General features: G+C 40.6%; 1 protein-coding gene across 6 annotated transcripts in view; it reads right to left on the bottom strand.

Annotated features, from left to right (window-relative positions):
* PDE7A (phosphodiesterase 7A) overlaps window positions 1-27,128 on the bottom strand; it is a 168,307-nt gene that overhangs the window by 30,145 nt on the left and 111,034 nt on the right. For all 6 annotated transcript variants that reach the window (XM_033934510.1, XM_033934511.1, XM_033934514.1 and 3 more), the window contains 3 exons: window positions 23,862-23,962; window positions 14,028-14,159; window positions 12,470-12,561 (listed from right to left, as the gene is read on the bottom strand). In XM_033934510.1, coding sequence (XP_033790401.1) covers window positions 12,470-12,561; window positions 14,028-14,159; window positions 23,862-23,962 — 325 coding nt within the window. The remainder of the gene's footprint in view (window positions 1-12,469; window positions 12,562-14,027; window positions 14,160-23,861; window positions 23,963-27,128) is intronic.

Raw genomic sequence — 27,128 nt, 5'->3', positions numbered from 1 at the left:
GAAGCATTTATCACCTACAAACATCTTGGGAAGAGGGAGGCAAAGGAAGACTATCTGGTCAGATCGAAAACTGTTAAAAAGGCAGTCAGGGAGGCCAAACTACGAACAGAAGAAGATCTAGCACGGAACATTAAAAAAGGGGATAAATCCTTCTTCAGGTACATTAGCAATAGGAAGAGAAACAAGGATGGGATAGAGCGCCTTAGGCAGTCAGATGGAAACTACGCGGAATCTGATTCTACCAAGGCAGAACTACTAAACGAATACTTCTGCTCAGTATTTACCTGTGAAGCACCGGGAGCTGGTCCGCAACTACAGACAAGAGACAGCCAAAAAGACCTGTTTCAAGATTTCGAGTTTACACCCAGTAGCGTCTACTACGAACTTTCAAGACTCAAAGTAGACAAAGCCATGGGACCAGACAATCTACACCCCAGGGTGCTCAGAGAACTGTGTGAAGTTCTAGCTGAACCACTATCCGTGCTCTTCAATCTTTCCATGCGCACGGGAAGAGTACCCCTGGACTGGAAAACAGCTAACGTAATTCCACTCCACAAAAAGTGCTGCAGAACAGAAACAGAAAATTACAGACCGGTGAGTCTCACATCCATAGTGTGCAAACTCATGGAAACACTGATCAAACAGAAATTCGACCAAATACTAGACGAAGAAAATCTACGTGATCCACACCAACACGGATTTACCAGGGGAAGGTCCTGCCAATCTAATCTGATTGACTTCTTTGACTGGGTGACTAGTCATCTGGATGCCGGGGAGTCCCTGGACGTGATTTATTTGGACTTCAGCAAAGCTTTTGATAGCATCCCACACCGCAGGCTGTTAAACAAACTAAAATCTATGGGATTAGGAGATACACTCACTACATGGGTTAGGGATTGGCTAAGCGGTAGGCTTCAAAGGGTGATGGTAAACGGTACCCCCTCCAAAACGTCGGCAGTGACAAGTGGAGTACCACAGGGCTCCGTCTTAGGACCGATTCTATTCAATTTATTCATAGGAGATATGACCCAAGGGCTTAGAGGAAAAGTATCACTGTTTGCCGACGACGCCAAACTATGCAACATAGTAGATAAAAGCAGTGTGCCTGACATTATGACGCAGGACCTACGTCAGCTGGAACAGTGGTCGTCAACTTGGCAGCTAAGCTTCAATGCTAAAAAATGTAAAGTGATGCACCTAGGTAAAAAAAATCCACACAGAACTTACACACTAAATGGTGAAACCTTGTCCAGGACCACGGCAGAACGTGATTTAGGAGTGATCATTAGTGATGATATGAAGGCTGCCAATCAGGTGGAGAAGGCTTCGTCCAAGGCAAGACAAATGATGGGCTGCATCCGTAGGGGTTTTGTCAGCAGAAAACCTGAAGTCATAATGCCGCTGTACAGATCCACGGTGAGACCTCATCTGGAGTATTGTGTTCAATTCTGGAGACCGCACTACCGGAAAGATGTGTTGAGAATTGAGTCGGTTCAGCGAATGGCTACCAGGATGGTCTTGGGGCTCAGGGAACTCACGTACGAAGAAAGGCTAAAAAAACTGCGGATGTACTCGCTGGAAGAACGAAGAGAGAGAGGAGACATGATTGAGACCTTTAAGTATATTACGGGACGTATAGAGGTCAAAGATGCTATCTTCTGTCTTACAGGGCCCTCGGTTACAAGAGGGCACTCGCTGAAAGTCAGGGGAGGGAAATTTCATGGTGATACCAGGAAGTACTTCTTCACCGAAAGGGTAATCGATCATTGGAACGAGCTACCTCAGCAGGTGATTGAGGCCAACAACGTGTCAGATTTTAAGAGAAAATGGGATATTCACGTAGGATCTCTAGGGGAATAAAAGTCAGGGAGTGGGTCATTGGTGTGGGCAGACTTGATGGGCTAAGGCCCTTTTCTGCCGTCAATTTCTATGTTTCTATTTTATATTATAATCCTTCTAGACTTATTGTTATAAGATTAACACCTAAGAAATATATTAATTTTGTGATAAATCTTAAATCTATATATTTGTAGGAAACTGATATAATCTAATAATATTTGTTATAGGAATAGGATAATTTATTAAAAATATGCAAAGATATTTTTATTTTAGCTTGTATGGGTTTTTAACTATCTCGTCTTAATTGTGCGTTTACAACTATCAATAGTTTTATTTTAAAGGAAGGATTTAAAAGTTAGATTTGAGATATTGGTAATTTTATAGAGATTGATTGATATAAGGGTATTCTGAAATGGAAAGAAAAGCATTAAATAGGAATATGTTCAAAGGGTATTAAATGGTTGATGATTTATGTAATTTAGGTATTTTAAATTGCATAGTTAAGGGGTAGGGGAAACATAAATATGTTTAACACAAGGAAGTTAAGTTCATATGAAAATTTACATATTAGATATGTATTGGAAAATTTGCAAATTTTTATTTTAAATTTGCACTTAGAATTATATTGTACTCAGAATTATAGTATTATATCTTCTTTAGTGCTTTTGAAATATAAATATAATTTTAAAAGATGTAGTGTTCTGTAAGGATGCATAAATTAATAACTTGAAAGAAATAGATATAGTTTATGATTAACAGTATAGAATTGGATAGCTTATTGTAATTAAATGAGATTTATTAATTTTGTCTGTAGGGAGTTTCTCATTAACTGGTCTCACGAGCGTTTCCAAGTTTTCACTATTAATTTGGGAGGAATGGGTAAGGGTGAGTTGGGGATATGGGAAGATGGGATTAAGAGGGGTGAGGGATTTTATTTCAGATTTTAAATTTGGGGAAAATGAATATTTAGTGAACAATCATTATAATTTGAATTGCTGGATGATGTTTTTATGCTTTATATATAAATTGTATAATGGATTTTAAAATATTTTCATTAAATGTTAATGGTCTCAACTATCCGATTAAAAGGAAAAAAACACTATTAGTTTTGAAACAACAGAATGTGGATATTTGCTATATCCAAGAGACACATTTGTCTGCTATAGAATCTAAAAAATTAGAGGGAAGTTGGGTAAAACATTGGTTTTTTTTTTGCTCCTGCTGTAGGAAAGAAGGCTGGAGTAGCTATTTTAGTGAATAGGAAATGTACTGCAATATTCAAATTGGGTGCTTCAGATCCTTTAGGAAGATGGTTACATGTAGACATGAGCATGGGAAATACTACAATGGCGCTTTTTAATGTATATGCCCCTAATTTGAATCAAAATGAGTTTTTCAAGACTTTACAACAATTAGTACTACCACTAGCTGCTTCTAATTTAGTAGTGGCTGGGGATTTTAACGCTGTTATGGATCCTTTGATGGATAAAAAAAACCTAGTAAAATTATGAAATCATTAGGATTAGATAATTTTGTACAGTCTTGTGACTTGAAAGATATATGGAGAATACTTCATTTTTAATGTTCGGGAATTTTCTTTTTGTTCCCATGTTCACAAATCATGTTCAAGAATAGATTACATTTTTGTTTCAAACCAATTAGTACAACAGATAACGCAAGCCTCCATAGATATAATTATTTTATCTGATCATGGAGGGGTGTGGGTTGAACTCAAAATTGTTGATCAGGATAATAGTAGACCTGTATGGAGATTTGATAATACATTGCTTGCGGATCCAAAATTTTGTGAAGATTTTCAATTAAAAATGAATGAATATTTCCAACTTAATACCACAGAAGAAATCTCTATGGAAATCTTATGGGATGCTTTTAAGGCAACCATGAGAGGACAAATTATTTCATTTTCGGCATATATTAGGAAACAGGTCAAAAGACAATTTTCCAATTTTGAACAAGAAATTAAGGTCTTAGCCAAAATTGATTGACAAATGGGAACACTCTACGTTACAAGCTCTTTTAAAAGCTAAATGTAAATATAATGAGATTTCTTCTAAATTGGTAAGGAAAGATTTATTTTCTCAACAAGATTTATATTATGGAAACTCAAATAAGGCGGGAAGATTATTGGTGAATTATCTTAAAGCAAAAAAAAAAAAAAAAGGAAGACAAAAATAATTGCAATTAAAGATGAGAAAGGTGATACTTATTCTCAAGCTGGACCTATTTTAAAACAATTTTAAAAATTTTTAAAGCTCTTTATTCTTCTGAGCCTTATTTAGACAAAGAAAAAGATGGTTTAGAGTTTTTAAAATTATTAGAGGGACCTAATATTCCTAAACACATAAAAGGAAGTTTATTGAAGCCTATATCATTAAACAAATTACAAACAGCGTTGAAATCCCTTAGAGTAGGATCCGCTTCAGGTGGTGATGGTTTCACGGTAGAGTTTTATAAAACATTTCAAAATACCCTATTGCCATATCTGTTAAATTTATATTAGGCTCAACTGAATAAAGGTTGCAATACAGGCACTATGGCAGAATCTTTAACTATAGTTTTGCCAAAGCCAAATAAAAATCCCACATTGGTTTCAAATTACAGGCCTATTTCTTTAAGTAATGTACGTGGAAAACTTTTGGCTAAACTTTTGGCTTTATGCTTAACCAAGGCTCTCCCTTATATTATTGGTATGCACCAAACAGGGTTTGTTGCTCAGAGATATTCTTTTAACAATACCAGGTTGGCTTTTCATATGTTATATGTAACAAAAGCCATGAAAGATCCGGCCTTTTCTGTATCCTTGGATGCAGAGAAGGCCTTTGATCAAGAATGGACCTTCATGTATCAAGCCATGGAGTGGTTTGGTATAGGTTCAGGATGTATACAAATGATTCAAACTTTATATAGCTCCCCTGCTGCTAGATAGCACAGTTACTTACCGTAACAGGTGTTATCCAGGGACAGCAGGCAGATATTCTTGACTGATGGGTGACAGCACCGACGGAGCCCCGGTAAGGACAATTTTAGAGTGATTGCACTCTAAGAACTTTAGAAAGTTCTAGCTAGGCCGCACCGCGCGTGCGCGAGTGCCTTTCCGCCCGACAGAGGCGCGCGGTCCCCAGTTAAGATAAGCCAGCTAAGAAGCCAACCCGGGGAGGTGGGTGGGACGCAAGAATATCTGCCTGCTGTCCCTGGATAACACCTGTTACGGTAAGTAACTGTGCTTTATCCCAGGACAAGCAGGCAGCATATTCTTGACTGATGGGTGACCTCCAAGCTAACAAAAAGAGGGATGGAGGGAAGGTTGGCCATTAAGAAAACAAATTTTGTAAAACAGATTGGCCGAAGTGTCCATTCCGTCTGGAGAATGCATCAGACAATAATGCGATGTGAAAGTATGAACTGAGGACCAAGTAGCAGCCTTGCAGATTTCCTCAATGGAAGTTGAACGGAGGAAAGCTACAGACGCTGCCATAGCTCTAACCTTGTGGCCCGTTACAGAACCTTCCAGTGTCAGGCCCGACTGAGCATAACAAAATGAAACGCAAGCAGCAAGCCAATTGGATAGGGTGCGTTTAGATACAGGATGACCCAACTTGTTAGGATCAAATGACAAAAACAGTTGAGGAGATGATCTGTGAGGTTTGGTGCGTTCAAGATAGTAAGCCAGAGCACGTTTACAGTCCAAGGTATGCAAAGCCTGTTCACCTGGATGAGAATGAGGCTTTGGAAAAAAAAACAAAACAGGTAGGACGATGGACTGATTAAGATGAAAGTCAGACAAAACCTTAGGGAGAAATTTTGGATGTGTATGTAGAACCACCTTATCATGGTGAAAAACAGTGAAAGGTGGATCAGCCACTAGTGCATGCAACTCACTGACCCTCCTGGCAGAAGTGAGAGCTATGAGGAAGACCACTTTCCAAGTGAGAAATTTGAAATGTGATGTGGCCAAAGGTTCAAAAGGAGGCTTCATTAAAGCGGAAAGAACCACATTGAGATCCCAAACCACAGGAGGGGGCTTGAGAGGTGGTTTCACATTGAAAAGGCCCCTCATAAATCTAGAAACTAAAGGATGAGCCGAGAGGGGTTTTCCATGAACCGGCTCATGAAAAGCAGCAATGGCACTAAGATGAACTCTGATAGAAGTAGATTTAAGGCCAGAGTCAGACAAGGAAAGAAGATAGTCCACCAGTCCCACTGCTAGAGACATGGGATTATGGTGATGTAAGAGGCACCAGGAAGAAAACCGGACACTGAAGAGTGGCCGGTTTCCTGGAAGCATCAATGATAGAACGGACAGGCTGAGAAAGGAGAGAATGAGCCGAAGTCAGCCCGAGAGAAACCAAGCTGTCAGGTGCAGAGACTGCAGGTTGGGATGCAGAAGGGACTGTTGATGCTGAGTAAGCAGAGAAGGAAACAGTGGAAGAGGTATGGGTTCCCTGGAACTGAGTTGAAGCGGAAGGGAGAACCAATGTTGCCTGGGCCACTGTGGAGCGATGAGAATCATGGTGGCTCGTTCCCTCTTGAGCTTGAACAATGTCCGCAGCATGAGCGGTAGAGGGGGAAATGCATATAGGAAGAGACTGGTCCAATCCAGGAGAAATGCATCGGGCGCCAGACGGTGAGGAGAGTAGAGTCTGGAGCAAAACAGGGGCAGCTGATGGTTGTGGGGAGCTGCAAAATGGTCCACTTGAGGAGTGCCCCATTGAGCGAAAATGGACTGAAGGTGCGGAGTTAGCAGAGCCGGGAGCAGGTGTTGTAATTGCTCCTTAAGCTGGACCTGAAGGATGGATGCTATACGCTCATCCAGAGACGGTCCCGATGGCACCGGTACCGCTATTTTCTTGCTCGGTACCTGCGGTGCCGCTCGACGCTCAGGCGAAGTCGATGCCGATGAAGAGGCAGTGACTTCTATGGGAGCGGAGCGTTTGCGGGGCCGGCGCGCAGTCTGCAGGACTTGGCTCACTGCTTGTTCGACTGGCGGGCCGAGAACAGAAGGGGATGGCTTCTTAGCCGGCTTACCTGAAGGGTGCGACACCGAAGAGACCTCTTGCGGTGTCGAAACCACCGGTGCCGATTTGGAGGAAGTCGCTGGAGTCGACGCCGGTGGAACTTCCATAGCGGTACCGAAAAGAATCCGCTGTTGAATTTGGAGGGTCTTCAAAGTTCTCTTTTGAAGAGAACCACAGCGGGTGCACGTTTCTGCCCTATGGTCCGGACCCAAACACTGAAGGCACCACTTGTGCGGGTCGGATAAAGAAATAGGGCGTGCACACCACTGACACTTCTTAAAACCCGGAGAAGGGGGCATGAAAGGAAAAACGGCAGTAGCAAAATCGAAGCCCGAGGCTTCGATGGTGCCAACAGGCCCCGCCGGGGCCGACTGAAAAAAGTCGAAAAATAGACTTTTGTTTTTGTTTGTTTGTTTTTTTAAAGAAAATAACAAAAGAAGAAAAAGTGAATAAATTCACGAGAAAAATTACACGAGCGGGAAGGCAAAAAAGAGAGTCCAACAGCCGTTGGAAACACGCGTCTTCTTAGCTCTGCAGAAACTAAGAAACTGGGGACCGCGCGCCTCTGTCGGGCGGGAAGGCACTCATGCACGGTGCGGCCTAGCTAGAACTTTCTAAAGTTCTTAGAGTGCAATCACTCTAAAATTGTCCATACCGGGACTCCGTCGGTGCCGTCACCCATCAGTCAAGAATATGCTGCCTGCTTGTCCTGGGATAATGTATATTAATAATAATTTTTTGGAATGTTTTAGTTTACAGAGGGGGGTTAGACAAGGCTGTCCCTTGTCTCCTTTACTTTTTGATATTGTATTAGAACCCTTGTTATTAGCTATTCAACAAGTGAAGGAGATACAGGGTATTCCTTATTCAGAACGGGAATACATGGTCTCTGCTTATGCAGATGATATACTGCTTCATTTGAGAAATCCTGAAACAACCATTCCATGCTTACTTGAATTGATAGAGAAATTTGGAAAATTCTCAGGATATAAGATAAATTGGAGTAAATCAGAAGTTCTTCCACTTAATGTGCATTGTACAAAAGGTTTGTTTGATTCATTTCCCTTTCTATGGAAAGAGGATGAATAAAATATTTAGGCATTTGGATAAAAAATACGCTGGAAGAAACAATGAAAGTGAATAAAAGTTTTTTTTATTACAGAAGGTAACAGAAATGTGTGAGCAATGGAATCCTTTACATCTGTCTTGGTGGGGGAGAGTCCAAACTATTAAAATGATAATTTTGTCTGTGGTTTGTTATCAAATGGGTATGATACCAGTTTTTTTTCAGGGGTCATAAGAACATAAGCAATGCCTCTGCTGGGTCAGACCTGGGGGTTCATCGTGCCCAGCAGCCCGCTCACGCGGCGGCCCAACAGGTCCAGGACCTGTGCAGTGATTCTCTATTTATACCCTTCTATCCCCCTTTCCAGCAGGAAATTGTCCAATCCTTTCTTAAACCCCAATACCGTACTCTGCCCTATTATGTCCTCTGGAAGCGCATTCTAGGTGTCCACCACACACTGGGTAAAGAAGAACTTCCTAGCATTTGTTTTGAATCTGTCCCCTTTCAACTTTTCCAAATGCCCTCTTGTTCTTTTATTTTTTGAAAGTTTGAAGAATCTGTCCCTCTCTACTCTCTCTATGCCCCTCATGATCTTATAAGTCTCTATCATATCCCTTCTAAGTCTCCTCTTCTCCAGGGAAAAGAGACCCAGTTTTCTCCAATCTCTCAGCTTATGAAAGGTTTTCCATCCCTTTTATCAGACGCATCGCTCTCCTCTGAACCCTCTCGCTTAACGCCATATCCTTCTTGAGGTACGGTGACCAATATTGGACGCAGTATTCCAGATACGGGCGCACCATCGCCGAATATAATGGCAGGATGACTTCTTTCGTCCTGGTTGTAATACCCTTCTTTATTATACCTAGCATTCTATTCGCTCTCTTAGCAGCCGCTGCGCACTGTGCCGTCGGCTTCATTGTCATGTCCACCATTACTCCCAAGTCTCTTTCTTGGGTACTCTTATTTAATAATATTCCTCCCATCGTATAGCTGTACCTTGAGTTTCTTTTTATAAAAAATTAAATAGTATTCTTACAAAATTTATTTAGCTGGGTAAAATTGCTAGAATTGCTTTAGTGTCTTTACAAAAGCCAATTTTTATAGGTATCATCAATCCTATATTATGCGCCAGGGTATGTATTGGGTCCTCCCAGAGCCCATCGAAAATATCCCAGATTGGTTGTGGTTAGAATGGCGACTCATGTTTCATTTGCGATTAAGCCATGTTATTAGTATCAAAATGCCTAGGATATATAAAGAAAACAGAATATTTTTTGGAGATACATGGAAAAACTTTAAGACATGTGAATAATTTAACACCTATTCCAATACATAAATCAACAAATCAAACTATATGGCTCAACTCCAAGATTCAAATTGGCGGATTAAGATCATCTGGAAGTATTGGGTGATGGCAGGTAAACATATTCTAGACGATGTTATATCTAATGGTAAGCTGCTTGACTAGTTACAACATAAATTTGATCTTAGTAAATCACAAAGTTTTAGATGGTTGCAACTGAAGCAGGCCATTCAAGCGGGGTTCCCTGAATAGAAAAATCTTAATAATCAATATAGTTTGGAGTTCTTATGCTTTCAGGTGGACTTCCTGGGATACCAGGCTGCACCGTGGTATAAATTGATATCTGGATTTATGAATAAAAAACCAAAAACTGGTCTTCGGGACATTTGGAGCATTGAGATTAAGCATCAAATTACTGCGTCTCAATGGCCACGAATTTGGTCTTGGAGGATGAGATGTACAGTATCTGCATCTATGAGACAAACTTGTTTTTTTTTTTGTTACATAGAGCATTCTGGACCCCTGTTCATTTACAAAAATTAGATAGCTGTAAGTCTAATAGATGTTGGCATTGTCATCTCGAAGCAGGGACTTTAGATCATCTATTATTCTATTGTCCATTCATTTTGGCTTTTTGGAAATCAATATGGGGCCAAATAAATTTTGTTAGAAAATCCGGTGGCTTTATCATATGATACTATATTATTTGGCATGTCAATGAGAGTGAAGAGTCAAATTTCTTCAAAAAAATAATAAGCTTTTACTTATTATGACAGGAGTTGCCATACAACAAATTACATTTAATTGGAAAAATTGGAGTAGATTGAACTACAGTTTCTGGTGGAATTCTGTGTCATATATATAAAATGGAAAGAACATTAGCCACACAGAAACGGAATTTTAGTAAATTTCAGGATGTTTGGGGGCCATTAGTAGATTATTGTAATGTATAGATAACATTTTTCCCTTAATAATACAATTGCAAATGAGGGGGGGTCTGATCTTTTATTAAATATTTAGATTAGTAGAAAATAATATATTATATGATATATGTGATTGCATATGTTATGGTAGGGGTGGGAGGGAGGGGGGTTAAATTGCATTAATCTAAGCTGATTATGATAGAAAATCAAGTGATATTTCCAAGTTAAAATGTTATTTCTTGATGAACTTGTTGTAAGTTGTAAAAATGAATAAAGAATTTATTAAAAAAAAAAAAAAAAAGAAGTGCAAGGATGTCTCAGTCACCACCAAACAAAGACTGATCACTGTCATTGTGTTACCAATCGCGACATATGGTTGCGAGACATGGACACTTAACGAAAGCAAATTTGTACCTGAAACAATGGAGGGTTAAAAAACTTGCCCAATATTACAAGGAGCTGCGGTGGTATTTGAACTGGGCACTACACTCAGTCAGGTTTGACAGAAATAACAAAAAAAAAAACAACAAAAAACCAACTATATTATTTGAATACCTTAATATGCAGTACATCATAGTTAGGAAATTGTGTGTGTATGTGTGGTCACTGCATAGTAGATGACGGCAGATAAAGACCCGAATGGTCCATCCAGTCTGCCCAACCTGATTCAATTTAAATTTTTTTATTTTTTTATTTTTTCTTCTTAGCTATTTCTGGGCAAGAATCCAAAGCTTTACCCGGTACTGTGCTTGGGTTCCAACTGCCGAAATCTCTGTTAAGACTTACTCCAGCCCATTTACACCCTCCCAGCCATTGAAGCCCTCCCCTGCCCATCCTCCACCAAACGGCCATACACAGACACAGACCGTGCAAGTCTGCCCAGTAACTGGCCCAGTTCAATATTTAATATTATTTTCTGATTCTAAATCTTCTGTGTTCATCCCACGCTTCTTTGAACTCAGTCACAGTTTTACTCTCCACCACCTCTCTCGGGTGCGCATTCCAGGCATCCACTACCCTCTCCGTAAAGTAGAATTTCTTAACATTGCCCCTGAATCTACCACCCCTCAACCTCAAATTATGTCCTCTGGTTTTACAATTTTCCTTTCTCTGGAAAAGATTTTGGTCTACGTTAATACCCTTCAAGTATTTGAACGTCTGAATCATATCTCCCCTGTCTTCTAGGGTATACATATTCAGGGCTTCCAGTCTCTCCTCATACATCTTCTGGCGCAAGCCTCCTATCATTTTCGTCGCCCTCCTCTGGACCGCCTCAAGTCTTCTTACGTCTTTCGCCAGATACGGTCTCCAAAACTGAACACAATACTCCAAGTGGGGCCTCACCAATGACCTGTACAGGGGCATCAACACCTTCTTCCTTCTACTGACTACGCCTCTCTTTATACAGCCCAGCATCCTTCTGGCAGCAGCCACTGCCTTGTCACACTGTTTTTTCACCTTTAGATCTTCGGACACTATAACCCCAAGGTCTCTCTCCCCGTCCGTGCATATCAGCTTCTCTCCTCCCAGCATATACGGTTCCTTCCTATTATTAATCCCCAAATGCATTACTCTGCATTTCTTTGCATTGAATTTTAGTTGCCAGGCATTAGACCATTCCTCTAACTTTTGCAGATCCTTTTTCATATTTTCCACTCCCTCTTCGGTGTCTACTCTGTTACAAATCTTGGTATCATCTGCAAAAAGGCACACTTTTCCTTCTAACCCTTCAGCAATGTCACTCATACCTTATAACTGTTGAGTGATAGCTGAAGAGAGGAGATGGCAGTTGCAAAGTGATACAGTTTGTGTGTGTATGGGGGAGTTCAGCTAATTGCTGGGGGGGGGAGTTAAGGTGGGACAGTTTGGGGGTGGTAGTTAGGTGGGTTTTTTGGGCTTCTGCATATGATGTTAACTGTTACAGTTGTCCAGACAGCGGATGAATTTCACTACTCATTTTCACGATTTATAAACTGTCCATGGCAGGCCCCAAATCTCAACCAAATTTTAAAAAACGACAAGTTTGGCAGTTTACTGACATTAGTGGCAGTAAAAAGTGTTTGTTTTTTATTCCAACACACAGTGTTGGCTGTATAAGTGCTTAATTTTTAATTCAGAATAGAATCACTTTCAATCTTACTTTCACTTCATAATGTAAAAAATTAGTCATCTAATTTCCTTAGAGCAATCAAACAGCAGCAGAACAGTGCCAGATCAAATACCTCACTTCTGCTAATGCGCCAGTGCATTCCAACCTGCATTTGCCTTCAGCTCATCAATTCTCTATACAGCATTGACATACCTGTCTTGTAGTGGCAGATGTGCAAATAAACCAGACTCTCTCAACAAGCCCACTGCTGACCTCCAGTGGTGATTTTCCAATACTGAGGTATTCTGCAATCAACAATAAATGATACTAAGGCACACAAACGAGTTCAACAATTTTATAAAGAAAACATTTTAAACTTTTATTCAACTGATTACCAATAATGCATTAGAAAATATCAGTCTACTAATTGGTTTTTGATTTAACATTTTTTATTGATTTTTTCATATAACAACAATAGTGTCATAAAGATTCATACAATTACCTTAAGTATACACTTGATATCTCTATAACATATTGTACATACAACATATCTTATATAATCCTTACTATAATTTTAGACATCATATAAAATTTAATAATTTTATCAACTATTATTCAATTATGAATCCCTTTCCCTCCCCTTATTTTGTTAGTTGCACACAATATAACAACTATTATGATAATTTATTTATATTTTCTGATAAAGAGAATAAACCTACCCCCCCTCCCCTCCTTTATCAAGTATCTTATTATGTGAAAAATTATATCAATCATTACAAAAATCTGTTAATGGTCCCCAAATCTTCTTAAACTTATCGATATATCCTTTTCTACTAACTGGGGAAAAAAATCCCCAGATAATTATGCTTGCTGATTGGAGAATCTTTATTTTCCCCTTCAGTTCAGCAGCTTCTTCCTGCTTCTTTCTACTTCCCACCTCAAAGTTTGGATGTAGAACTCTGGAGCCTTTATTCACTATTACCTACATATTTTCCATCATATTCCCAGGTTTTATAACCATTCCACGTTCCTCTCGTTCACAGGCCACTGAATTAAGAATTAGGCTACTCCCTGGAGTTTGTGCCAAAGATATGAGAAGAAACTTAAAGACCTGAATATGTGTACCCTAGAGGAAAGAAGGGCAGGGGAGATAATCCTAGCTAGAATTACTAATATACGAATGCTATTAATGCAATTGTAGTAACTATGTCCTCTTGCATAAAATGAGATCTGCGGTAAAACAGCATATTAACAGTGTTTGTGCACACTGATATAGTAGTGTATGTTAGTAACGCTAGCTATTAGTCTTAGTAGTGACAGGCTGGGCCATGGCACCATGGCTTTTGTAATCCTGCAATGATGAGTCCTGAATCTGACCACCCTTAACTAAGGAGCATGAATTAATAGAGGGGTGGACAACTGTGGAACTGAGGACCACAACCCAGTTTAAGTTTTCAGGATTTCCCCAATGAATATGCATGAGATGTATTTGCAAGCGCTGCCTCTACTGTATGCAAACAGATCTCAGGCATACTGTTCGGGGAAATCCTGAAAACCCATCTGGGCTGTAGCCCTCCAGGATCAAGGATGCCCTGGATTAGCAATATCCCAGCCTTAGCCAACCTGGGAGCAGAAGACTTAATTTAGTGACAAAATAGGGATCTTCTGTGTGGCAGTCACCTCAGTCATTGGGCTACCCCTTATCATTTACATGTAACCTTGTCTTTACACTCAAACTAGAGAAAAGCTATGATAAATTGACCCCACTTACATTATATAAAGATGCTAAGTAATGGTTTGTTTTAATAAGGAACAGCTGATTAACACCTGGATGATCCAAATCATGCGTAGCAGCTGCAATCAAACCTACTAGGACATCCCATTGAGTAAAAGTCTTTGCAAGCTGTTAAAAAAAAAAAAAAAATAAATCAGTACATTAATGACATTCTCCTTGGGAAATAAAGAATAAGCTACAACATTTATATTTAGGATTAACACTACACAAAAACAAAAAATAATTTAAATTTTCTCACCTCCATCTAACACTTTTGCGGGGGGGGGGGGAATTTTCAGTAAGGTACTAATTGCAAAAGGGCCAGGCAAGGCGAGTGCAGCGACTGCACAACAGCCGGCCCAGAAGCCTTCCCCCGACGTCAATTCTGACATCGTAGAGCAAGTTACGGGCCAGCCAATCGCTGCCTGCCTGGCCTGGAACTTCCTCTCCAACGTCAGAATTGACATCGGGAAGAAGGCTTCTGGGCTGGCCATTGTACAGTCGCTGCACTCGCCTTGCCTGGCCCTGTACCGCGGTAGCGAAGCAGGGAGAGAGCCCAGGCTCCGGGATCGCCTGTCCTGTTGTCCCCACACACAGCTTCGGGTTGCTCTCTCTGAAAACGGGAAATTTTGGCGTCCCGAAGCTGTGCATAGGAACAACGGAACAGGGGATCTACAAACAGGACGGTCCCGTTCAAAACAGGACATATGGTCACATTAGTTATACCATAGAGCGATACAAGGGCATTAAAACATTTTCATGTTTGTTTTCCATTCAATTCCTGATAATTCCTAACATTCTATTTACTTTCTTAACCACTACCGCACATTTATTTTATTTTTATTTATTTAAATTAAAAACGTATACCCTGCTTAGAATCTAAGTGGTTCACAAAATACATACACAATTATAAAACAATACTAAAAATAAATGAGCAGAAAACTGAACTTATATATATATTCTGTCATTTTGTTCTTTACAATAGTCTCTACCATTTTGCTTGGTACTGACATAAGAACATAAGAATAGCCTTACTGAGTCAGATCAATATTCCATCAAATAGCCTATTCTCACAGTGGACAATTCAGGTCACTGGTACCTAGCCAAAACCCAAAGAGTAGCAATATAGCAGTTACTTACTGTAACAGGTGTTATCCAGGGACAGCAGGCAGATATTCTCACATACAGGTGACGTCAACCATGGCGCCCCAATGCGGACAGCTTCACAAACAGACTTGCTTGAAGAACTTTTAGAAAGTTTGCGACTGCCGCATCGCGCATGCCTTCCCGCCCGACGTAGGGCGCACGTCTCCTCAGTTCAGATAGCTAGCTAAGAAGGTAACCAGGGGAGGTGGGTGGGTTGTGAGAATATCTTCCTGTTGTCCCTGGATAACACCTGTTATGGTAAGTAACTGTGCTTTATCCTAAGACAAGAAGGCAACATATTCTCACATATGGGTGACCTCCAAGCTAACCAGAATGGGATGGTGGGAGTGTTTTCAATTCAGGAGAATAAATTTTGTAATACTGCCTGACCAAAGTGACCATCCTGACCGAAAAAAGAATCCAGACAATAATGAGAGGTGAAGGTATGAACCGAGGACCATGTGGCAGCTTTGCAGATTTTCTCAATAGGACTGGATCTAAGGAAAGCTACACATGCTGCCATGGCTTTAACTTTATGGGCTGAGACTCGACCCTCTAGATCATGGATCTCAAAGTCCCTCCTTGAGGGCCGCAATCCAGTCGGGTTTTCAGGATTTACCCAATGAATATGCATTGAAAGCAGTGCATGCACATAGATCTCATACATATTCATTGGGGAAATCCTGAAAACCCGATTGGATTACGGCCCTCAAGGAGGGACTTTGAGACCCCTGCTCTAGATGCAGTCAAGCCTGAGCATAGCAGAAAGAGATGCAAGCAGCCAACCAGTTGGAGATGGTTCTCTTTGAAACTTGTTTGGATCGAAGGAGACAAAAAGTTGAGAAGAAGATCTCTGATTAGTCCTTTGTAAGTAGAAAGCCAAAGCACGCTTGCAGTCCAGAGTATGAAGAGTTGTTTCTCCTGGGTGAGAATGAGGCCTTGGAAAAAAACACAGGAAGTACAATGGATTGATTGAGATAAAATACTGAAACAACTTTTGGTAAGAATTTTGGATGAATGCGGAGGACCACCTTGTCGTGATAGAATACTGTTAAAGGTGGGTCCGCTACTAAAGCTTGTAGCTCACTGACTCTGTGAGCAGACATGAGAGCAATGAGAAAAAACACTTTCCAAGTGAGATATTTCAGATGAGCGTTATGGAGGCTTCATCAATTTAGCAAGAACCACATTAAGATCCCAAACCACTGGAGGCGGTTTGAGAGGTGGTTTGACATTGAAAAGTCCTTTCACAAATCTGGAAACCACAGGATGAGCAGATAAAGATTTCCCTTCCAACGGCTGATGGAAAACAGCAATTGCACTGAGATGGGCTCTAATAGAGCTTGATTTGAAGCCTGATTGTGATAAATGAAGCAGGTAATCCAGAACTAAAGACAAGGAGGTAGACTGAGGCTCCTTGTAATGAAGAGCACACCAAGCAGAAAACCTAGTCCATTTCTGGTTGTAACATTGCCTAGTGCCTAGAAACCTCTAAAATGTCCTGAACAGATTGAGAGAACTGTAGATTGTTAGTTATGTTGAAAGGTACCAAGCTGTCAGGTGCAGAGACTGTAGGTTGGGATGGAGAGAACCCTGACTCTGTGTAAACAGAGATTGAAAAACTGGTAGAATTAGTGGCTCCCTGCTGCTGAGTTGAAGTAAAAGGGAGAACCATGGTTGTCTGGGCCACTGAGGAGCTATGAGAATCATAGTGGCATGTTCTTGTTTGAGTTTGATGAGTGTCTTGAGAATTAGAGGGCATGGAGGAAACGCATACAGGAATTGGTTTGTCCATTCCAGGAGAAAAGCATCTGCCTCCAGGCGATGAGGAGAGTAGATCCTGGAGCAAAACTGAGGCAGCTTGTTGTTGTGGGAGATGCAAAGAGATAGATTTGAGGGGTTCCCCACTGAGAAAAAAATGTGATGTAGAGGCGATGAATTGAGTGTCCATTCGTGAGGTTCTAGAAGATGACTCAGTTTGTCCACCAGAAAGTTTTTCTCTCCTTGAATGTAGACCACTTTCAGAAAGGTGTTGTGAAAAAAAATCGCCCAATTCCCAACCTTTGCGGAGGAAGAGATCCTATTCCTCCCTGCTTGTTGACATAGTACATGACTACTTGATTGTCTGTACGAATGAGGACTATGTGATCATGAAGATGCTGAAAAGCTTTGAGAACATTGAAAATCGCTCTTGAGTTTCAACAGATTTATGTGACACTGACGATCTGTGATGGACCAATGCCCTTGAGTATGGAGACCATCAAGATAAGCCCCCCAAGCGTAGGTCGTGGAATATGTCCTGAGGACCTTCTGATGAGGTGGCGTTTGAAACAGTAAACTTCTGGAGATATTGGAAGAAAGCATCCACCAGTGGAGAGACTGTTTGAATGAAGGAGTCAGTGTAATGTGCTGAGAGAGAGAATCGGAAGCCTGCGCCCTTTGAGAAGCCAGAGTCCACTGAGGAATTCTGAAGTGAAGTCTGGCAAAAGGAGTCACGTGAACTGTAGAGGCCATATGACCTAGCAGAACCATCATATGTGTCGCTGAGAGCAAAGTGAGGGGCAACATTTGTGGCAAAGTTGAATGAGAGTATCCTGACGTTGTTGAGGAAGGAATGCTCTGAGTTGCACAGTGTCCAGTACTGCTCCATTAAACTGTAGAGTTTGAGCTGGTTGTAGCTGGGATTTGGGAAAGTTTACTTTGAACCCCAAACTTCGGAGGAACCAAATAGGCCATTGGGTCGCTACAATAACCCCCTGAGATGTAGAATCTTTGATGAGCCAGTCGTCCAGGTATGGGAAAACCTGAAGACCATAGCTGTGCAGAGCTGCTGCTACTACCACGAGGCACTTGGTGAAAACTCTGGGGGATGATGCCAGGCTGAAAGGTAGCACTCTGTATTGAAAATGATAATTTCCCACCCGAAATCTGAGAAACTTGCGAAAGGCTGGATGAATGGGGATGCGAGTGTAAGCCTCTTTGAGATCCAGAGAGCATAACCATCATTGTGATCCAGAAGGGAATACAAGGATGCCAGAGACAGCATCTGAAATTTTTCTGGCAAGAAATTTGTTGAGAGCTCTGAGGTCCAAAATAGGTCATAGATCTCCCGTCGTCTTCGGAACAAGGAAGTGACGGGAGTAAAACCCCTTGCTCTGCTGTTCCAGAAAAACTTCTTCGATGGCACGAAGACGAAGCAGAGCTTGAGCTTCCTGAAGAAGAAGGGTGAGTTGCGACGGATTGGAAGGACACTCTCTGAGAGGGAGATCTGGTGGAATCTGAAGTAATTGAAGAGAGTAACCCTGCCTAATTATGGTGAGACCCAGAGGTCGGTTGTAATCAGTTCCCATCGTTGACAAAAATGATGGAGATGACCTCTGATTGGAAGAGGGGAAGACAGAGGCAGAAAGATTGATGTTATGCTCTGTGTTAGATGGTCAAAAAGGCTGAGTGGACTTGGGCACAGCAGGAGCCTGAGGTTTACGTTGCCGCTTTTGCTGTTTCTTAGAAGGCGAATAAGACAAAACCAAAGAAAATTGACCCCAAAAAGTCCAGAGAAAAAAATCCAGGAGAAGCAAAGAGAACACTGTGGATAGACGATGTTCCTGAAATGGACTTTATTAAAAAGGTCAAAGTTCCAAAGGTAAAATAAAGCAATCCACATAAAAGTAAAATAATCCACATGAAAAATCCTAAAGTACCTAGTCCGCTGAAAGCGTAGGACCCAACACGGTCTATGTTTTGATAAGATAGTCTTCTTCAGGGGTCCCTGAAAAGTCCTATGATAGTGAATATGTGGAAAGCTATTATGTGGAAACTCGTAACAAAAAACGCTGCTAACAACTCATTTGCTTCGGTTGTTAGCAGCGTTTTTTGTCACGACCATGTAAATGAGAAAATACACGAGCCACGGTGAGAAAAGGCACGAGTAGAACTAATTCTTGCACAGAGCCTTGAAATGAGGGCTTCTCAGTTCCGCGGAAAACTTAGAACTGAGGAGAAGCGCACCCTACGTTGGGCGGGAAGGCACTTGCGCATGCATGGTGCGGCAGTCGTAAATATTTTTAAAAGTTCTTCAAGCAAGTCTGCTTGTGAAGCTGTCCGCATCGGGGCTCCGTGGTTGAAGTCACCCATGAGAGAATATACTGCCTGCTTGTCCTGGGATAATCCATGCTACACACTCACCTAAGGACCAGGGTCTGTAAATACTTCTTGTTACTTTAATCAATACCATATATGGAACTGACAGGGGACTCAACACCACTGAAAGGCCTCACCAAAACACACATTGCAGTCACTCTAACACAAGTGGACAAAACATCAAAACATAAAAGAAAAAGAAGTGGAGAAAAAGCCTCAGTTCTGCTTCATATGGCAAAAAACCATGCTACCAATCCAGGGCAAGCAGGGGTTTCCCCATGTCTTTCTCAATAACAGACTATGGACTTTTCCTCCAGGAAATTCTCCAAACATTTCTTAAAACCAGCTATGCTATCCACTCTTGCAACAACCTTTGGCAATGCGTTCCAGAGCTTAACTATTCTCCAAGTGAAAAAAATATTTCCTCCTATTAACTTTAAAAATATTTCCCTGTAACTTCGAGTGTCCCCCTAGTCTTTGTAATTTTTGACGGAGTAAAAAAAAAAAAAAATCGATCCACTTGTACCCGTTCTACTCCACTCAGGATTTTGTAGACTTCAATCATATCTCCCCTCAATTGTCTCTTTTCCAAGCTGAAGAGCCCTAACCTTTCTAGGGTTTCCTCATATGAGAGGAGTTCCATCCCCTTTATCATCTTTCATCTTGGTCACTCTTCTTTGAACCTTTTCTAGTGCCGCTATATCTTTCTTGAGATAAGGAGACCAGAATTGAACACAATACTCTAAATAAGGTTGCACCAAGGAGCAATACAGGGGCATTATAACATTCTTAGGCTTCCTTTTATGAAACTGCGATAGCAGTTTCTAGCGTGGGAAGCCACGCTGGATGGCCCTTGCTGCTCCTGACACTTAATGAGTTCCTATGAATGTTGGGAACAGCGCGGGCCATTCAGCGTGGCTCCCCGCACTAGAAACTGCTATTGCAGTTTTGTAAAAGAGGGGGTAAGTCTTGTTAACCATCCCTTTTTAAATAATTCCTAGCATCCTGTTTGCTTTTTTGGCTGCCGCCGCACATTGAGCGGAAGGTTTCATCGCATTGTCTAAGACGACACCCAGATCCTTTTCTTGGTCGCTAACCCCCAAGGTGGACCTTAGCATCTGGTAACTGTGATTTGGGTTGTTCTTCACAATATACATCACTTTGCATTTATCCACATTAAATTTCATCTGCCACTTGGACGCCCAGATTTCCAATTTCCTAAGATCTGCCTACAATTTTTCACAATCCGCATGCGTTTTAACAACTTTGAACAGTTTAGTGTCATCTGCAAATTTAATCACCTCACTTGTCGTTCCAATTTCCAGATCTTTAATAAATAAGTTAAATAGCACAGGTCCCAGTACAAATCCCTGCAGCACTCCACTGTTTACTCTCCTCCATTGAGAAAAATGACCATTTAACCCTACCCTCTGTTTTCTATCCGATAACTAATTCCTAATCCACAACTGAACTTTGCCACTTTGCCACTACGGGCTCCTTTTAATAAGCTGTGTTAAGGCATTAACGCGCAGCATAGCGTGTGCTGAATTGCCCTGCGTGCTAGATCTTAATGCCAGCATTGAGCTGGCATTAGTTCTAGCCGTGTAGCACACGGTAATATCCTGTGTGCGCTAAAAACGCTAGTGCACCTTCATAAAAGGAGCCCTATGTCTTTGTAACTATACCTCAAACTTTGCATGTGAAAAATCCCTGAAAATAATTTTAAAAACGCAGAGAAGGAAGACACCTTCTCAACTTGCTTGCAGAAGTGAAAACTTGAGCGAGCAGGCACATAACTCTTGGAAGGAGGCGGAATCAAAAGATGTGCGACATCCTTCTGAAGCAACTTGCAGGTTCAGGCACATTGTATTAGAAGCAATATTAGCAAATATTGCTTCTGTAAAGATGGGTGAAGGAGAAAGAATTGGATGAACATAAGAATCCCTAGTTGTAAAGATGTTAAAGGAGTGCACAGATCTATGGCATTATACCAGGAACAAACTGGTTAGCCTTCTGGCTGATGTCTTTTATATTATGCTTCTAAATTAATTCAGTATAATTTTCCCAAAATACATATTTACATTTTGCAAGTAATTGGCAATATATTACACTACTCATAAAGATGAAATAAAATTGACTTGAAAACATGCTTTCAATATAGTTTATTCCTAAGTGCCTTTTAAAACTTTTTTTTAGAACTTTTTCTTATGTCTAAATAGTATTTCAATTTATTTAATGTTATTATATGTATGGACCTTCGGACTGCATCCGGGCACTTTGCTACCGGTTGCTATACTCTTCATAAGTCCAATCTTTATTCGTTTTAAACTAATTACATAACTAATTTAATAAAGATTGGACTTATGAAGAGTATAGCAACCGGTAGCAAAGTGCCCGGATGCAGTCCGAAAGTCCATACATATAATAACATTAAATGAATTGAAATTCTATTTAGACATATGAAAAAGTTCAAAAAAAAGTTTTAAAAGGCACTTAGGAAATATCTTGATATACTCAAACAACGAGTGACATATCTATATAATTGTTCAATATGGTTTGACATTATTTTTTCATTTTATGATCTTTTATCAATGGTAAGGAAAGTAGGAAAGTATTTATTAAACGGTATATGTGTTTAATACATAATATGAAAGGGTTGGGGGGGAGGGAGATAAACTTTATAATTTGATTTATTGCTGAATATTAAGGGGCTCATAATCGAAAGAGAAAAACGTCCAAAAACCAGCCTAAGTCGGCACTTGGACGAACATTTCTCAAAAATGTCCAAGCGCCGATAATAAAACCGGGTTTTGGACGTATTTCTAAACGACTTAGGCCTTCATAGTGCCGCTCAACGTCCAAAGCTAAACGGGGTGTTTCGGGAGGCGTGTCGAGGGCGGGAGTTGGGCGGGACGTGGGCCGGTTTAGACTTAGTCATACAGCATGTATAACCTAAGTTTAACAACAGAGCCTAGACGGAACTTGGATGTTGTGACTTAGACCATGCAAAACATGGTCTAAGTCACAAAAACTCACCTAAACTCACCAGATAAGCACTGAAAACACATAACACAGACCCCCACACACTACCCCAGTGATCACCAACCCCTACCACCCCCATAAAAATTTTATTCACAACTTTAAATTTCAGTCTCCAGACTATCACCACCTGGCCGCCCTGCATAGGAAAGCCTAGTCGTCCAGCCCAGAGGCAGCTTAAGTCATCTTGGGGGTGGGTTAGGGACCCATAGAGAGGAGGACCCATGTCCATAAGCCCCTGTAATCACTGTACTGATACTGAAACATGTGCACTGCCCTATACACCCCCACAACCCTTTTGTACTGGCATATAAATGGCTCTTGCAGCCATAAGGGCTATTGGGGTGGTAGATAAGTGGTTCTAGGGAATTCTGGAGGTGGTTTAGGGGGCTCACCGTCACCTATAAGGGAGATGTAGTGAGGAGAAGCCATGGCACCCTTTTTGTAAAGTTCACAGCAGTGCCCTGTAAGGAACCCCACTATTTAGGTGGCATGTCTGGGTGTGCAGGCCATCACTTTGCAGACCCCTCTCACATCCAACAGAGCTTGTTCTAGGCGTTTTGGACTTGGACGGAAGGTTGGACGGAAATGTGGTATAAAGATCGGCGATTTAGTGGCTTGGACGATCAGATCGGCAGAATGTATAATTAGACGATTTTCGAAAGTAAAAAAAAGTTGGACATATTTTTCGAAAATGTGTCTTGGGCTCTTTTAATTTTGGACGATTTGCGAGATGGACGTAAATGGACTTAGACGTTCCTTTCGATTATTACACCCTCCAAGGATTCAAGACAAAGTTAGACAAGTTTCTGTTGAACAAGAACGTGCGCTGGTAGGGCTAGTCTCAGTTAGGATGCTGGTCTTAGACCAGAGGGCCGCCGTGTGAGCGGACTGCTGGGCATGATGGACCACTGGTCTGACTCAGCAGTGGCAATTCTTATGTTCTTATACCCCTCTAAGTGTTTTATCTAAGTTCAAATGATTGTAATTGTTGATGCACTTATTGTAAGTTTGAAAAATGAATAAAGATTTAAAAAAAAAATTTTAATGAAATTTTTCTGAAGACTTGAGTGCTTGAGAAATATGGACATCTTTCAATGTCAAAACATTCCGTTTATCTATAAAGCGAGCATAGTGCAAGGAGTTGCAGTGCAAGCTCTTTCACATAAAGATTTTTTTTAATGTTAACAAAGATATCAATTTGTATTTATCTGTAATGGTATATTTTATATATATATATATATATAATATATATATAATATAATATATATATAATTTATAATATATATAATATAATATATATATAATTTTTTTTTAAGCGATATGGACTCCTGGCTACTGGAAACTGGAAGACATCCATCATGCCATTTCACAAAAGAAATCAAATAGCTGTGAGATAGTGATAAGTCACACTTAACCTGTAACCAAGAAGTAAAACATAGCCCTATGCTAATTCCCAGAGCCATTCATTTTACTTAAAAATGATATTTCAACAATGCGTCTTACCTTATGCTCTCTCAAATAACAGTACATGGCCTGAGTCACATCAGCAGCATGAACTGCATTATGGTAAGGATTTTGACTGTGGTAATCTTCTTGAACCATTACTGGAGAACAATAATTTTTTACAATTAATTACAGAACCATTACTGGAGAACAATAATTCTCAATAATTTAGAAAAAATAATGATTTGCTTTAAGGTCCGTTATTTATAAAAGCACATTAAAAACACTCATTTCATGTGTGTGGTGTCATGCTATTAATGCAGCGTTTATTAAAGGTCATTGAGCTCAGAGTCAATGTTAAAGATGTGTACAGACAAGAGAACTTTGAATAGTTTTTGTTTTTCAATGAAGTTTTCCATATTTATAGGTACAGTAGTCTGTTGGTTATATTTCATACATTCGTTTTAATGGGGAATTTTCAGTGCTTGCTAAATTGATTTACCACATATTAAGGTACTCCAAGTTGATTAGTACAAACTAGATCAATTTAGCGTGCACTAAATTTAAGGTACACTATTAAAACTGAATGCATATTAACAAATGCACACCCCTAGTAAATAAAGGCCTCTTATCAAGCCAAATAGCATGGGCTGGTGCAGTAAATGAACCGAAGCCCATAGGGTTTGAATGGGCTTCAGTGCATTTGCCACATGGCACTCGCTACAGCAGCTTGATAAAAGGGACCCTGTCCTGGGGGACCCCCAGCCAGTTGGGTTTTCAAGATATCCCTAATGAATATGCTTCAGGCAGATTTGCATGCCATTCACCTCCATTTTATGCAAATCTGCCTCAAGCATATTCATTAGAGATATCTTGAAAACCTGACTGGCTGGGGATCTTCCAGGAGAGGTTTAAGAGCCACTGCCCTAAGGTTACTTTAGCTTGTAACATACATAACCAGAAATGTTGCCTGAATTACTTTGTAAAAGTAATATATTACACTTTCTATTTACTTGTTTAATAAAGCATAGTTACTCACCTGTAGCAGGTGCTCTCCGAGGACAACAGGCATATACTCCCACATGTAGGTGAAGTCATCCATGGAACCTGGCGCTGTCAAAAATTGTACTGTCACTTTAAAACTACCGCGTGTATCCTGGTGCCTTCCCACCCGTTGGTTTGCGGGACATTCAGTTCAGTAATACAGCTAAGAAGCCAACTAGGGGAGGTGGGAGGGTTGTGAAAATATATATCTGCTGTCCTCAGAGAATTCCTGTTACAGGTGAGTAACTCTGCATTCTCAGAGGACAAGCAAGCATTATATTCTCACATATGGGACTCCCAAGCTGCCAGGGTCATGCCTCTGAGAAGAGGGTTATTGACAACTACCCATGAACCCAGCGAAACCGAAAGGGTTGGAGGTAAGTTGGCATTTAAGTTGAGAATAAATTTTGTAGAACTGCTTGGTCATATCCCATCTGGAATGATACTCCAAACAGTAGTGGGATGTGAAGGTATGAATGGAGGAGCAAGTAGCTGCTTTATATATGTCCTGTATGGGAGTGGAAGGTAGAAGCTGGCAAGTATAAAAATAACTTTAAAATCAAATCTGGAAATATCCAAGATGCCCACTGAGGGCTTATTTTAACTAAAAATAGCATGTGGGAGCTACTTTTTTCTTAAAATTTCCTTGCAAATGTTTTGCAAACTATAAAGCTGATAAATTTGTTTTTGTAGATCCATCGCAATTGGAGAATTTCTTGATTGATAAGGTTACACTGAAAGTTTCAGATACTAATCTAGTTGTTGAAGAAAGTTAAGGACATAATGGATTTGGTCATTTATGTCAAGGATGATTGTAAATTGTTTTCTTTATAATTTTTATTGAACTTTAGATTGTACTGAGTGGCTCTTGTTAAAGTGGACTTGGCATAAGTCTTATTTTGAATTTGAATTTGTTTCTTTTGAATTGTATTCTTCTTGCTTTTCCTGATTTTTGTTATTGATGTAACAAATATTAATTAAAAAAAACATAACAGGGAACCTTCCAAAACAGAGATTTTAGGATTTTTGGGGGAACCACCTAAAAACCCCTTTCAAAAGACCCCCCCCCCAAAATCTCTGATTCAAGCTGTTAGCTGGTATTAACAGAAACATGTGCTGACAGGGAAACACTGCAGAAGAAGCTGAAAACAGCTCACAGGGAGATCCTCTGCCTCAACTTGCTGGAAATCTGAACTTTGAATCTTCTGACTTCCATGGCCATCACCCTCAAACAAGATGTGCAGCACACCTGGCAGATGAACGCAGTCTGGCTCCGATCCCGGGCGCGCCTCTACAAACCACGCTGCCTGCACTTGACCCATTAGTGGACGAACCTGGGGTAAGCTAGCTCCCAAGGGAATAGTCCCTGAGCCCCAATCTAATATGCAGGCTGTCCAGAGGGCTTACTGACAAGCAGGGAACCCTCCAGAAGCAGACTTTTCCCAAAGGTCTGCGATCTCCCACAGACAGAGCTGTATCTACAGGGAATCTCCACAGCACGAGTGAAAACCATGAACGCAAAGACAGAAATTACACAAAATAAAACACAAGCAGAAAAGGCAAGCTCCTATAGTTTAGCTTGTAGGAAGACAGATTGATGTTTATAGAACCAGTGACAGTGATGAGGTATGAAGGGGAGGGGTTTAAGTTTCTGAAATTTGAGGCTTCCTACAAAGTCTTGGCGGGTAGATTGAAATGACCCACTGGCTCCGGAATAAAGTGGTATTGTACACGAAGTCACAAAAGAGAAAGTGTATACACATCAACCTGAGATAAAGTAGAGTTTATCGAGTACAATCAATCATTCAAATACCAAACATGTGTGTGTATTAGCCAATCTATTTTGCAGACCCTTGTAGACCCGACACGGTACATGTTTCGGCTTTGAAATTAAAGCCTGCCTCAGGGGTACAGATGACAATCTGATAGATGGCACTCAAGCACTTCAAAATCTAACTTTCTACAATACTACTTGTCCAATTATAAAATGATCTCTGGTAAAAATATAGCGTCTCACTCACAATCAGGCTTCAGGGCCAACTACAACACAGAGACACTACTAGGTTCTCTACTAGACACAGTCAGGCAACATCTAAGTAAAGGCAAAAAAAATGCTAGTCATATAACTTGATCTCACTGCAGCATTCGACCTGGTAGAACATAACATCCTACTACAAACAATGGAAAAAAATAGGAATCACAGGTAGAGTCTACACACGGTTTCAATCCAGGAGATATAGAGTTAAATCAAACAAAGAAAATTTGGATTCCTGGACCAACCAC

This window comes from Geotrypetes seraphini, chromosome 2 (genome assembly GCF_902459505.1).
Source record: "Geotrypetes seraphini chromosome 2, aGeoSer1.1, whole genome shotgun sequence".
In the NCBI taxonomy this organism is placed as follows: Eukaryota; Metazoa; Chordata; class Amphibia; order Gymnophiona; family Dermophiidae; genus Geotrypetes; species Geotrypetes seraphini.
This window is presented reverse-complemented; position numbering and strand designations above follow the sequence as displayed.